This window comes from Mercenaria mercenaria, chromosome 6 (assembly GCF_021730395.1).
Source record: "Mercenaria mercenaria strain notata chromosome 6, MADL_Memer_1, whole genome shotgun sequence".
Taxonomy (NCBI): domain Eukaryota; kingdom Metazoa; phylum Mollusca; class Bivalvia; order Venerida; family Veneridae; genus Mercenaria; species Mercenaria mercenaria.
In genome coordinates this window covers 88,555,122-88,569,040 of record NC_069366.1, presented here as the reverse complement: position 1 = coordinate 88,569,040, position 13,919 = coordinate 88,555,122, and the positions used below count along the sequence as shown (strand labels likewise).

Genomic DNA, 13,919 nt, shown 5'->3' with positions numbered 1-13,919 from the left:
GCTACTTAGCATTTTATTGCAATTCCAAACCCCAACTCACTACTACAAAATGATCAGGCAAATGATAGTTGCCCGGATGTTTGATTTATTCGTTTTATGCCCTTCTTAGGGAGTGTCCGAATGTGCAAGGGTGGCTCTATAAAATATTTCAGCGCTATACAATCTTCTCACAAGGTTCGCAGAATCATAAATATATTTCTATTGTCCCAATAGGCTTTGAGACAGAGAGGCAGAACACGGTACTGAGGAGACCTAATGTTGTTAGGAACTGTAGACGGTGATATCCAAAGTACCCTAGTTGTGGCTTAAGCTGGACAAAAATATTCATTACAGTCTTTTTTTATATATTTTTGTATCAAACTTGATAGGTATATGCTTTTATTCAATAAATATTTTCAATAATGACCCCATTTCATTTCTCAAAACATAATTTGTATTCAGCACCTTCCATACCTCGTGTTTTTATTTCGATGTAAATGAGATGTGGAACCAAAATTTGTAGTCCTGTTAGGCGCCATATAACCTATACTGTGTTGGTGCGCTGTAAAACCCAAATAAATGAATAAACTTTTTTCAACAATATTTCAGAAAATCAATGTACATGTATCTAACTGTACGATATTTTTATACTTTATATCCTTTTGATATAGAAAAATAATAGCATATTTTATACAGGACATGCCCATCTGTTTAATTTTATTAATGCATTCTAAAATTTTAGGGTTAATTATGTTTGTTATACATAAATATTTAAATATGACATTGTATTCCCAATTTTTAAGGTAGTTATATTTTACTTATATTTGAAATGATGTTGCAGCCTCAATAAATGCAGAGGATTAAAAAATTTGTGGTGAAAAAAATAACTGTTAAAGTTAGCAGTTTGTATGCTTTTATCGCACAAAAGTTTCAAGAAAGACAAGAAAGAAGATCCGTTTTTTTTTGTCTTAAATGACGAATGATAAGTTGCAAAGATTAAATATTAGTTTGGCGAAACTGGACAAAGAGTTGTTTTAGATTAATTTCCTTCAGTATGCACTGCTAACCGTTTTAAAAAAAAGTTTGACATTTCAATTTTTCTTTGTGAATCTTCCCTTTTACTATTTGTATTCTACATACGTATTCTACATACGTTACTATTTGCATAAAGGATATTGCACTGCTGTCCTTGAAACACTTAGTAAATTTGTCATAATTAGTAAAATGCGTCAAAATTGCTCTACTTAAGACAGCATCACTTGAATGCCAATGTGGTTCAATTAGCGAAGAGAATCGACAATGACATATTTCATAAAGATAGATTGTTTCGGCAAAGGGCATGATAGATATTAATGTTACTTTGCCCTAGACCTTTTTATATTTATCTAAGATGTTCTATTGGATTTATCAGTACTTAAAAAGTAATGCTGTCACTTAAGGTAAAAGAATACCAATTAATTGAAAAATAACAAGCATGATAGTACATATGCCGATCGATATGATTTGCGACGCGAAATTTGGTTTAGACATGCGATGTAAAGAGTGACCTGATTTCGTTTTGATAAAACTTTTTTTTTTAAATACTAAAACAAGAATTCAGCTTCAGAAGACAATTTATGGATAGATCTTTTTTCATTGAAAAAAAGAATAGATCAGAGACTGTTAGTTCCTTTCGTTTTATTGATTGGACAACGACAAATATTTTAAGATTACGGTTGAAGGCATGAAACTTTATTCAGCTCATATTTTTAACTATTATTTTAACGGAAGCCGGAAAATAATATAAATTTACATGTGCTTTTAACTCAAAGATTTCCGTTCTTACAAAATTCATTTATGATTATTTTTATGATTTTGTTGCATTAAAATATAAAAATGAGGTAATCGGATGTGTTCTTAATTTAATGCATTTTCTACTTTTTCAAAAACAATGCAAACATACATTAAAGTATGTAAAAATGTCCTGAAATATATAAAATGTCCCTGAAATATTATTCGTTCTATTTTAAAATGCAGGGTTCATACAGTGACTTTTATCTACACTAACGTATTTAGATCGACCGTGAAAAAAAACAAACTCTACAACTTAACGAGAGTGATAAACTCTCGGCACCTCATTCTTGATGGTTTTCGTCGCCACGTGGAAATGACAGAAGAGTAACTAGTTTTCCTTTAGGGTAGCGGACCTGTAATGACAATCGGCAAATAGAAGTTTCTCCCTATACGATTTCGGCATTCTCCATTCTTTTAAGGAAAGCATTGGGCGCCTTCAGCTGCATTAACATCCAAAGAATGCCGAATTGCAATAGTACAAAATTATACGAAAATTGCTGAGTGTCATTACGGGTTCATTACCTTCACTGCTAAACACTTAACTAGGGAGCGCTGGTATCTTTTTCCACGTCTTTGATGTGTCGTGGCCTTAGAGCGAACTTCCCGCTCTCGAATAGCGCGGTTCCACAAGCCTAACGTGGTGGTAAGAAAAAAGAGTGCGCTTAATTTGAAAGGCTTTTTGCGCAACAGCCTTAAGATCAAAAACCCATGACGCAGGATCTCTTATAAAAATGGAGTGACAAGCCTTCATCGCCGCCACTTCTGCATATTACCTTGGCAAGATGACGCCGGTACCAAAAATGGTAGGCAAATTATATTTCACCGATTTTACTTTTCTTTTGTATAAATTAAATAGCGTTGAAAACTTTGAAAATTCTTTTTATTGCACGATCGTAGAAGAATAACCGATATATATTTTACGGTTTACAGTATCATAGTTTCATTTTATTTTCAGTCAGGCACAATTTTGTATAAGTAAATATTTGAAATATAATAACAAGTTAGCAGATGTTTCTTTTCTTTTTCATTAACGAAGGTTAACACTACACCAGAAGCTAAAAGCAATTCACTTTTTTCAGTTAAGCCTTTTGACTTTAATATTGGGTTTAACATGGTCGGTGCTACCAGGAGGAAACTGTCAGATAATAGATGCGGATATGCCAGTAGAGATTATAGAATGTGTTCAGTTGCTAAGTAACACGACTGGTGACGTAAGTAAGAGAAATGATATACATGATGATGTCTATAACCAGTGTTTACGGCAGTTCGTTTGGAAAGACCAGCACGTGGACTGGAGCAACTTCAACATCACCGCGGCGGATAAAGAATTCATCAATTCACTTATTGGCTCGGTTTGTATATTTGCATATCAGAACAAAACTCGTTCATAAATATAGGAAATATACTATTTGCTTCTGTTGAAGATTTTCAGTATATTTCGTGATGCTGTGTATAATTTATTCTTTTTAATTTTACTAATATAAGGGAAATGTTATAAAAGACGAAAATGCTAGCTTTCTACATGACATAAAATAATATTTTATTAACTTTTTTAAGAAATAAAATTGCACTAAAAATTAAATGATTTGAAATGTTTCCTTTTCGAATTACCCAACACCAAATACAAATTTGCCAGACTGGTAATCAAATTGTATAATTAACAATCGGTAGTCGAATTCATTTTAAAAACAGATGTTTTAATTCACGGAACATTTATTTGAAAGACCAACTATTCAATAATCGTTTAATTCCATGACGTCAAAAATAAATGCTTACAGACTTTTTATTTCAAGTTCTGACTTTAGCTCAACAAACTTGTGTTGGTTATATAGCATACAACTATGGACAGGGAATTGATATGAGTCGTGAAATGAAACAAAGTGTTATCACCTTATTAAATGGCTAACAGCCAACAGTCAAAACTATTTAAGTAGGCGCTAATAATTCTATCTTTCTTACATGACATAAGAACTTAATTTTAAGTTTTTGTTCAAATATACAAGGAAAACTGGAACTAAATGGAGAAATATTATATTAAACAGCTTGTCAGTCGTAGCCGACAGAAGCGTAGAGTCCACTTGAATGATTCTCCTCGGAGATTAAGAATAAGACGGGAATATCGTACGCTCCCTGATAAAGACCGATTTGCGTTCCATAGAGCGTTGAACACGATGAAAAAGGTATGTAGATTTTTGATATCAGTACAAGTGGAATGAATCTTTACAATATATTTATGTATCAATAAATACAATTTAATCTATATGATTGATATGGTGAGTACATTTTTAGTTTACGTGGAAAACGCAAATTATTCAGTTTGTCGTTCGGCTGATCTGTTACTTGGTCTGTCACTCGGCTTATCACCCGTCCTGTTTCTTGGTTTATCACTCGGCTTATCACCCTTCCTGTTACTTGGTCTATTACTCGGCTTATCATCCTTCCTGTTACTTGGTTTATCACTCGGCTTATCAACCTTCCTGTTACTTGATTTATCACTCGGCTTATCATCCTTCCTGTTACTTGGTTTATCACTCGGCTTATCACCCTTCCTGTTACTTGGTCTTCGGCTTATCACCCTTCCTGTTACTTGGTCTATTACTCGGCTTATAACCCTTCCTGTCACTTGGTCTATAACCCTTCCTGTCACTTGGCCTATCACTTGACCCATCACCCTTTCTTCACTTGGCCTATCAATCAGCCTATCAATCAGCCCATCACCCTTCCTGTCACTTGGACTATCACTCGGCCTATCACCCATTCTGTCATTCTGTCGTTCGGTCTATTACCCATTACCCATCCTGTGACTCGGGCTATCATTCGGCCCTGTCGCATGATCTATTGCCAAGCCTGATATTCGAGAGACCCGATGAGAATCATATATATAAGTAACGGAATAGCGAAACACCACCTTTTTCCTTTTAAGTTTTTGAGGATTTATGCAAATGCTTATAGGGGTGTGTTTGTGTGCTTGTGACTCTAAAGCGGTGCCCTACTGTGTTCTTGTATCTTACTTGTCCGTTTTTCTATGTTAGATGGTTGAGGTTATGTGTTTATCTTTCGTACATGAATGTCTGTGCTATTGTGGTTTACGTTGTAGTGTAACTGTGATTAAGAAACGTAGCATTACCTTTGTATATTCATCCTTGTTCTACTTTCTCCTTCAAAATCCTCCGCCCAATCTCCCAACCCCTTTTTTACCCCTTACCACTTTCTCCCCCTCTATATTTGGCATAAATTTATATGTACTTGTTAGATTTTTGAAGCAACCCGTCTGTAATATGATCTTTACGGCTTCTTTTTGTTGTTGGCCTACTTTGCAAATACGTGGCTCTGAGGCCGTGTTTTGGGTGCTCTGTGCTTCCGAAAAATCTACCCTTACCTATTATCTTTAGAAGTAAACTTTTAAAGGCACTGACCTCGAGATTTTGGCTAAATATGATTTTTCTTTCAAATTAAAGTTTGGTCATACTATGAGTTTTTGCAATTGTTTCTAAAGAACTTAAAAATGCCAAATAAAGAAAGAAAGATGACCGCGTCGGGAATCGAACCTAGACCGCCGCGGCAATAAAGAAATTTTCCCGAGGCGAAAAAGAATTGTACCGCTGTCGTTATCAATACCGCTATTGAGGATTTAGTGTTTAATACTCCTTAAATGGATTTATTTATAATCGAGAGGCAGTTTACCTCTAGTAAAGCGTTTTTTATCGTAAAATGTAGTAAAACCAACTAATGCTCATGTGTCTCCATAACATGTAGACTGTCAGTAATTAAGTTTCAAAGCATTATTAAGAAATATAGCATAAATTTCCAGATATCTAAAAATCTTTTTTTTTTGTTGTTGTCGAGCAACAAAATTGGATACCTTTGAAAACCACACGAAACTCGAAGTACAAGACTATATGAATGTCTTGATTTTCTTTTTAAAAAAGATAAAGTCTGTAACATCTCAAAATTTATAAATTGTTTATATTTGTGTTTCTTTACAGACTACTGCAAAGATTTTAAAATTAGATGCTATCTCTAATTGTCAAAACAAATTGTCTTACCATTTTTAGCAATTTATATTACATTAACGTACTTTCAACCGGAGGGATGTTTCTTAAGCTAAAATGCACATTTTCTTTTATACCTACTCCTTTCGGATTTGCAAGCCAAAATACAGAGTAGACGGACGTTATAAATGCTTCGCCATTTTTATTGATGCGCGAATGAAAACTGACAGTTTGAATAATACAAGCAGAAATCCAAATACAGATGAAAACAGGATTAACTTAATTAATAGCCTGTGATTCTTATAGGTTTTGAGGTAATAACAACTACATCACAATTTCTGTCTGGTCTGTATTACAATACATTAATTCAATAAAGAAGTCATTAGTAACCTTAATGTTCTGCTATTACACAAAAGAAAACAATTTTGGTCTAGTCTACTGCGCTGACATCTGAACCTTTAGTAAACATAAGAATTTTTTCAAGCTACTTTCAAATGTAAAACAGGAACCAGGGTTTAATCAATCTGGTTTTGCGGCCTAATTGTTGAACATTCAATTTTACTTCGGGTGGCCAAAGATTTCTTTACTTCGGGTGGCCAAAGATTTCTAAATTAAAGCTAGGTTTTGTTTAATTTGCATCGTGGATGTATTTTTGTTACTTTTCTATAGGCAGTCTGATTTTGATTAAAATGATCTGATTTTGCAGCGAGCAAATATTGCAGGATAAAATGTTTCGTACAAGATGAATGACCTCTACTTTGCATTTCATCTCAAATTTAGGACAGTCTTTAAAATGAGGTTAGAATCTGCACCGTTTAATTGATATGGGTCAAGCTACGTGAAGTAATCTGACACTTTGTACTTGTAACTATATTGTTACCGGCGGGTATTGTCTCGATAGTAAATCGGGATGTGTATTTTCTGTCTGAACTGATCAAACTAATGAAATGACAAATACCTTTCAAATTCTGCGATATATATGATAACTCTAGTATTGAAATGATCGATTTCATACAAAACATATGAAATTTAATAAAAGCTGTAAACTTTCAATCTAAAACAATTTCTTTTTCGTTTTGGGAACCCATTTATACAGGATATAGAATGTTTATGTGATTATATGATTGTTTAGGGTTTTAAGCCGTGTTTTCATCAGTAATCTAGTTATGTAACAACGGAGAGATACCCTAAATGATGTTTCTGGATTTTGTACCAGTACTATCTGTTCTCTTCCAACATTTCCTCATGCATGCATCAGAAGTGGAGGACGAATAACTACAGACGCAATGACTTATTTAATCGTTACGGAGAATATTTATAAGCTTCGACTAGGATCGAACTCAAGACCCCATGATCCGTAGACCTACGCTCTCCATACTAAGTTAAGAGGGCTGGCTAAGATATAAAATGTTTCTACCCCAACGAGATACATATTAAAAGGTAAAGCATCGGACACATATAATCATGTATTGGCATTTAAGCAGTTACGCATGCCTATTATATTTGGAAAAACACTGTGTCGAAATAGCACGTTTTTCTGTAAAGATTAATTCTATGAACTTGAATGATAACATATGTCTTATGTTTTAGACGGGACAGTACGATGTGTTTGCTAAATTGCACACTGGAAGCGTGGTACTTACAGCTCATACTGGACCAGCTCTTTTTGCCTGGCACAGAATCTATATATTTTTGTACGTATTTATACACATACATACATACATATATACATACATATGCCTCATTTTGAGGATGTACATCGTCTCGTGGCGGATCAAAAGGTTTAAAGAACAGCAGAAAGTACTTTTCTTGCAGACAACAAATGCTGAACGTAGTGTGCTATCAGTTTGATTGGTTGCATTCTTTACTTTTTTTTTATTATTTACACTTATATATCAACGTATCATTTAGTAAGCATTCTCGGAATAACAGTTAGTAATGTCCTTGCGACTACGTTTAAGCCCGTATGTTCTTCTGACTCTGAATACATTGAAAAATGTTAATACATTAAAATAGTGTCGACATTATCAATTAATAAATACATCTGCTTATAGGTTTGAAGAAGCAATGTGTAGAATAATTCCATGGCTATCCCTTCCATATTGGGACACTACTCTTGACGACAACATGTATGATCCAGCTGATTCAATTATCTGGACAAAGAATTTTCTTGGCAATGGAGACGGGCATGTTAGAGTCGGTTCCTTTGCTAGATGGATGTCGCCCGGTGGTCCCTTAACAAGGAATATCGGTGGTCGTAGTAGGTTAATTTCTAGGGATGTTGTTCGTAGAGTTCTGAGTAGATGTCGTACAAGGGATATATCATATCCTACTGCCAAGAAAGGTTATGACTTTGAAAAATATCACGGTGGTCCGCACCTCTGGGTTGGAGGGCATATGTCTGGTATGAATACAGCAGCATTTGATCCGGCGTTTTTCCTTTATCACGCGTTCATCGATTACATTTTCGAATTATTTCGAATCCGCCAATCGACATTTTGTGGAGTAGATCCAGCAATGGATTATCCTCCAACGAAAGGTCTACACGCTGCAAAACGTCCAATGGATCGATTTCCGCAGTACAGAAATAAAGATGGTTATAGCAATTACTGGACAAAGTTCATGTACAGGTATGAACATTCTCCTACCTGCTCTATGTGGCAACCGTTCTGCGGAAGTCCATATCTGCGATGTGACATGTCACGACAAATATGTGTATCAATGGGAAGAAAGAAATCAGCTCATATGGTGTGTACAAGGCGGGCCCGTGCTGAGGAATTAAGTATTTACTACGGGATAATATTTAGAGCACCACCATCGGAGCCGAGAACATGTGCATTGCGGAGTGCGTTTACTAGCAGAAAGAGACGAGCGGTTAACCAAAATATGGCGTCTTCATTAGGTGACCAAGACTTCACAAAGTTATCAATGCCTGTACCTCTGTCCAAGAAACTTCTGCCAATACCTGATTATCACGAAACATCTGCAACACTCAAAAACAATTTTGAAATCAACGGACATGCAGATGTCACAAAATGGGTATTTATCCCTGTAAACGTTACTTACAAAAGAAATCAAGGAAGCCAAGTTTCAACGTTCCGGAACAAGAAGACGTGTGTTAAAGACCCGGCTGGAGCAATGAAAGTTGGAATACAATCTAGTGGACTGAATTACGATGGTGATTACTTCGGATATGCTCTTATTGATCGTCATTTACCGGTAGATTCTTCCACAACATTTATTGGTATAAAATCACCGGAGGTTCAGTATACCGAAGTCATCTTGTCTGCTGTTCATTCGTGTGGAACCATGTGTCAGGCCTATTGTTTAATTCCTGAATCTGAACCCGCTGCATTTAAACCATGTTTTGGGGTTCTAAAAATATCGAACTACGATCTAAACGTGTATGGTCGCACATATGAGGAGGCAGTATCTCGTTTCATGCTAGGAGGTGTTGCCAGTGGCGGGATGCAGAATAAAACTCTTAGAATGTTTTTCGATTGTTCTGATTCTGGCAATTCACAATAGCTTTCAGACGAAGAAGCTGTCAACCAGAATGAAACAATGTTTTCACAATTTTCTTTTGGTCGCTCTTCCTGGTAACATATCTTCTTTAATACATGGAAAACATTAGCAAAGAGAAAAGAATAAGTACATTTCCTCTTTTTGTTATGCTAATTGGTATATCGTCAATAAAATATCAAATTATCATCTTAGTGTGATTGTAATTCCAAATGATAAAGGTAACTTCTCTCAAAGCTTGTATTAGCGTAATGCGTATGATTACTGTGATTCTTTCCCCTCCTGTGAATATTTTACTATAAAACTGCGATTATTGTCGAAATTTATTCACTGAGCCTGCTAAGGTGGTGCCTTGCTCTCTTTCTTCTTCGTATACGTGTGTTTCTGTTTGTTGCATCTGTGTGTACATAGTCCTTGAACACTTGTATACAATTCCGTATAAAGCGGATGGCTGACATGTGTTTCTTCTGGTAGACATTTTCAGAAAAAATCAGCTTGACACCCGCTCCGGCTCATATTGTATTTCCACTTTTTTCGCAATTTTTAGCCTCACTTTTCTTTGAAGGAAACAGGAAAACGTGCTCATCTCTAAGCAACCGAGCATCAAACAAATACGCGGGAGTTTTGTTCTAATCATGAAACTGATAACCAAGAGTTGTTTTTATAAGAAAATTAAATGTTTAGAGCCGAGTTTAAATTAACTTTAATGCAAAAATGAAACTGAAAGTAGATCTAGACATTTTAATGATCAGTGCTACATGTTTTAGATCTACATGATCTGTATTTCGGGATTGTATTCAAGTTGATTTTGTTTAAGCGGCATTTTAAAAGAAATAATAAAGTGTAATTAAAGTTGTTTAAGGTACTTCCGCCATCTTGAATTTAGAGTGACATTCATTTGAGGTGTGAAAATATAGTGAACCAAAGCTTTCAAATGCAGCTGTTCCGCAGCACAAAAACAGCTCAGTTTGCAAGACCTGAACTAAAAGTAGCTGTATAAAAAGTGATACTAAAATTTGGAAATAAACAAAGCAGATATTTTACCTGTATTTTTCCAAATTTTTGGTTAGATTTATAAATCCTTTCAAAATACTTTATTAAAAATTCATGAATGGCAAAAGTTAGTTCAAAGTTTCAATTAGTGCATAGGAGAATTGTCTTACTGAATAGAACTTAACTTATTACAAAATCTGTTTTCAAATCTGACCACTTCATGTATTAAAACGAAAATACATTTGTACATATTGCTATTTTCAACATACATAAAAGTAGTGCAATGTGCACACACTGATTTTTCTATGTATGGTGTACCAAACTGCCTAAAATTGTAAGAAAAGTCTCCGACTTAATGCGACCAAGATTTGGCAATGATCAAAAATTCGTTTAAAGGATTGTGCAAGTATAAGAAAGGTTTAATTTATTACAGTGGAATTTACGACTTACACGCTGCTTATCTCAAAGAAAATTTGGAGCAAATGGAATTTTCGAAACTTCTTGCGGTAACTACCGAAATTACTTAACGTAACTTTCTCACACATACGTGATTTTATATTTATTAATTATAAAAACAATCGAAATATTTGCTTTATCACGATATATGCAAACATTTTAGACAATCTTGAAACATTGGGCCACAGTATTTCCGCATACTGGTCCGGGACAAGTTCGATGTGTAGGCCTATAGAGATTCCTTATTAGATGTTTCATGCGTCGTAAACTAACCAGTTTTGATCTATCGACTTTTTATACACTATGAGAATTTATGCAGCATGTTTTTAAAAACGCAGTGAGAATAAATCGCAGACAAAAATGTACAGCCAAATATGTTAGGAGGTAATACAATTTGTATACAATTGTAGATAACTACAAAACAAACAAAATGCAATCAGTTGAACTTTTCAGGCGAAAACCTGATGATTAAAATCAGAAAGATCTCAAAAGTTACTGTTCTTCGTTAAACAATAATATTTTTTTCACACTTTCATCGATATAAACTGATAATAAATGTGTATTGAAATTCCGGCATAGAAATGGACACTGACTTTATATTACTGCGGTGTTGACAGCGGAAGCAGCGGTCCAGTACTAAGACTGTCTACGAAACCAAGGATAACGAGTACAAACATAAGGGTCAGTGTTCAGTATACACCTGAAAATAATAGACTTGCTATTTGCCGAGTGCACACTTGTTTTCTATAGTCGTTAATATAAAGTAGACTTTGAAATATGCGCACACATGCATAATCTCATAAGCACTTCTTTAATGTATGAACCGCCTCGGTAGCCTAGTGGTATCTAGCGTCCGCTTCGAGAGCGGGAGGTCGTGGGTTCGATCCCCGGCCGCGTCATACCAAAGACGTAAAAAATGGTACTAGTAGCTTCCTCGCTTGGCGCTCAGCATTAAGAGGATAGTGCTAGGACAGTCTGGTGTCAGTATAATGTGACTAGGTAGGGTATCATGTCACGTGTCTACGGCGTGATACTCCAGTGAGGCAGCACTATAAAGTTGGGCATTGTGCTCACTGCTACAAGTAGACACCGTCGTTTATATGACTGAAAAATTGTTGAAAAAGACGTTAAACCCGAACAAACACACACACACACACGCACACACGCACACACACACACACACACACTTTAAAGTAAATTCAGTTTATTCACCATGAAGTTCAAAATGCACGGGAGTCTCGTGATAGTACATGCCTTTAATTTCACATGGTTAAAGTGTAAACAAATAGTTAAATTTGCTTCGTTTTATTTCTCACGGAAAAGATCGGACGGTTTTTGATATTGGAATAATTTTAGAACATATATGCATTTAAAGTTGAAAGTTGATCGTTTTCTACAGGATGTAAAACTGAAACAAGTAAGCACTTTTACTTTTTCAGCAATGTCCCTCAGGTGAACTTTGACACTGTTTACAAAGAGAAACCAGTTTTGTGTCATCCTGAAATGCGTTGTTCGGCTGAAACTTATAGTTCCCGGAAAAGTTCTAAAATGGTTTATTTTGGGGATTTTTGTTTTATTTATGTATTCAACACAATGTGCAATATTTCCAGTTTTTGAAAATGATTGAAATTGAACTTTATTTTAGTAAAGTTCCGATCTTTCAATAATATTTTGCCAGCGGATGCTTACAAATTTTAAGTGAAACGCCTTTCTTGTCCAAAGGTGGTGTGTAAAGCGAAAAACTATCATTACACATTGCGTTTATTCTTTAAATGTAAAGGATCGGTAACAGATTAAGGAGATCGGGCAGTGCTAAACTATACTAAATGGATATCTCTAACCGTGAATAAGGAGGCATATATATTTCAGTAAGGAAATCTGAGGTAAAAGAACAATCATATATTTAATTCCTTGAAATAAACATGGCGGCGAAATATTTTAGAAAAACTGTGCACGTGTTTTGCGCATTAGAATGTTTAACGACATTTTCTTGAAAAAGTAACGCTCGTATGCACTATTCTGGCATTTCTTTGATTTGAAAATAAATATTTTATAGCAATTTAGGTTACATACGATACCGAAATTTTGCACCAAAAATCTTCACTCATTTTCTTCCAAAGCACTGTGGAGATAGGGTTCAGCGTAGCTTTCATGCTCGCAAGTTTACCTACAGATATATCTTTTCAACTTTTATCATATATTTTTTGTGTCCTTGCATTTTGAAAGCTGTTTCGAGGATTCTGATTTTTCACATGAATTTCTAATTTCAATTTGCGGAGTACCTTAAAAAGAAAATTATTATTGTTTACATTATAAATGTTATAGAGACAAGAAAGATAACTCATGCACAACCGCAAGTAGTAGACACATGTAGATAGTTCTTTTATATAAAATGATGACGCATTTTGTACATACGCCTCTGTGACGCAATCGGTACGCACGACGGTTGAAAGGAAATTTTATGCCTGGTGTTAGTGGTATGCGAGATCGATTCCCGACAAATCCTGTTAACTTTTTTTTTCTGTCAAAAACGACAGAAACTGAGAAAGTACTATTCTTTGATGGTGAGTTGCAAACCATATTTAGATTTTATATTTTTAGCCGCGAGTTAAAATATTTTAAACCATTTAACCGCGTTATTTCTATAATTAGTCAATTATTCTTTTACTGTAGATCTATGTCTGTGATAAAGTTATAAACATGTGTTTTTATACTTCTTTTTACGACGTATGAAAAAATAGTAAGTCAACAACTCAGAAATGTTTCATCAATTTTAAAATACTCCGTTTCATCGCCGTACGAAGTTTCATAAATAAATGTATGTTAAGTCAATTAATGTCACTGACATGTCATTTCCGGTGTGAAATATTTTATTTTATGAATAAAAGATAAAATCCCTATATAAACATTTTTAAAACACAATAGCTAAGCTATATTTGTGTTTAAAGAATATCTAAAATATCGATAGACGCGTCATCTTATTATTGTTTTTAATAATTTATTGTAGGTTGATTGCGATTTGTTTTGTTTTGTGTTTTAACGCTGTTTTTCAACAGTAACAGGTTCCTGGATTCCGTACCAGTAAAAACCTGTTCTCCGCATGTAGTTGTCAACTTCCCCACATGATTATGAGATGGAGGACGA

General features: G+C 34.8%; 1 protein-coding gene across 1 annotated transcript; it reads left to right on the top strand.

Annotated features, from left to right (window-relative positions):
• The first annotated feature begins 2,470 nt into the window (after positions 1-2,470).
• LOC123549949 (tyrosinase-like protein 1) lies at positions 2,471-9,515 on the top strand. The gene is made up of 5 exons (XM_045338392.2): positions 2,471-2,615; positions 2,892-3,164; positions 3,855-3,992; positions 7,395-7,498; positions 7,859-9,515. Exons 1-5 carry the CDS (start codon positions 2,595-2,597, stop codon positions 9,330-9,332), a joined length of 2,010 nt encoding a protein of 669 aa, XP_045194327.2. The 5' UTR covers positions 2,471-2,594; the 3' UTR covers positions 9,333-9,515.
• The last annotated feature ends 4,404 nt before the right edge of the window (positions 9,516-13,919 follow it).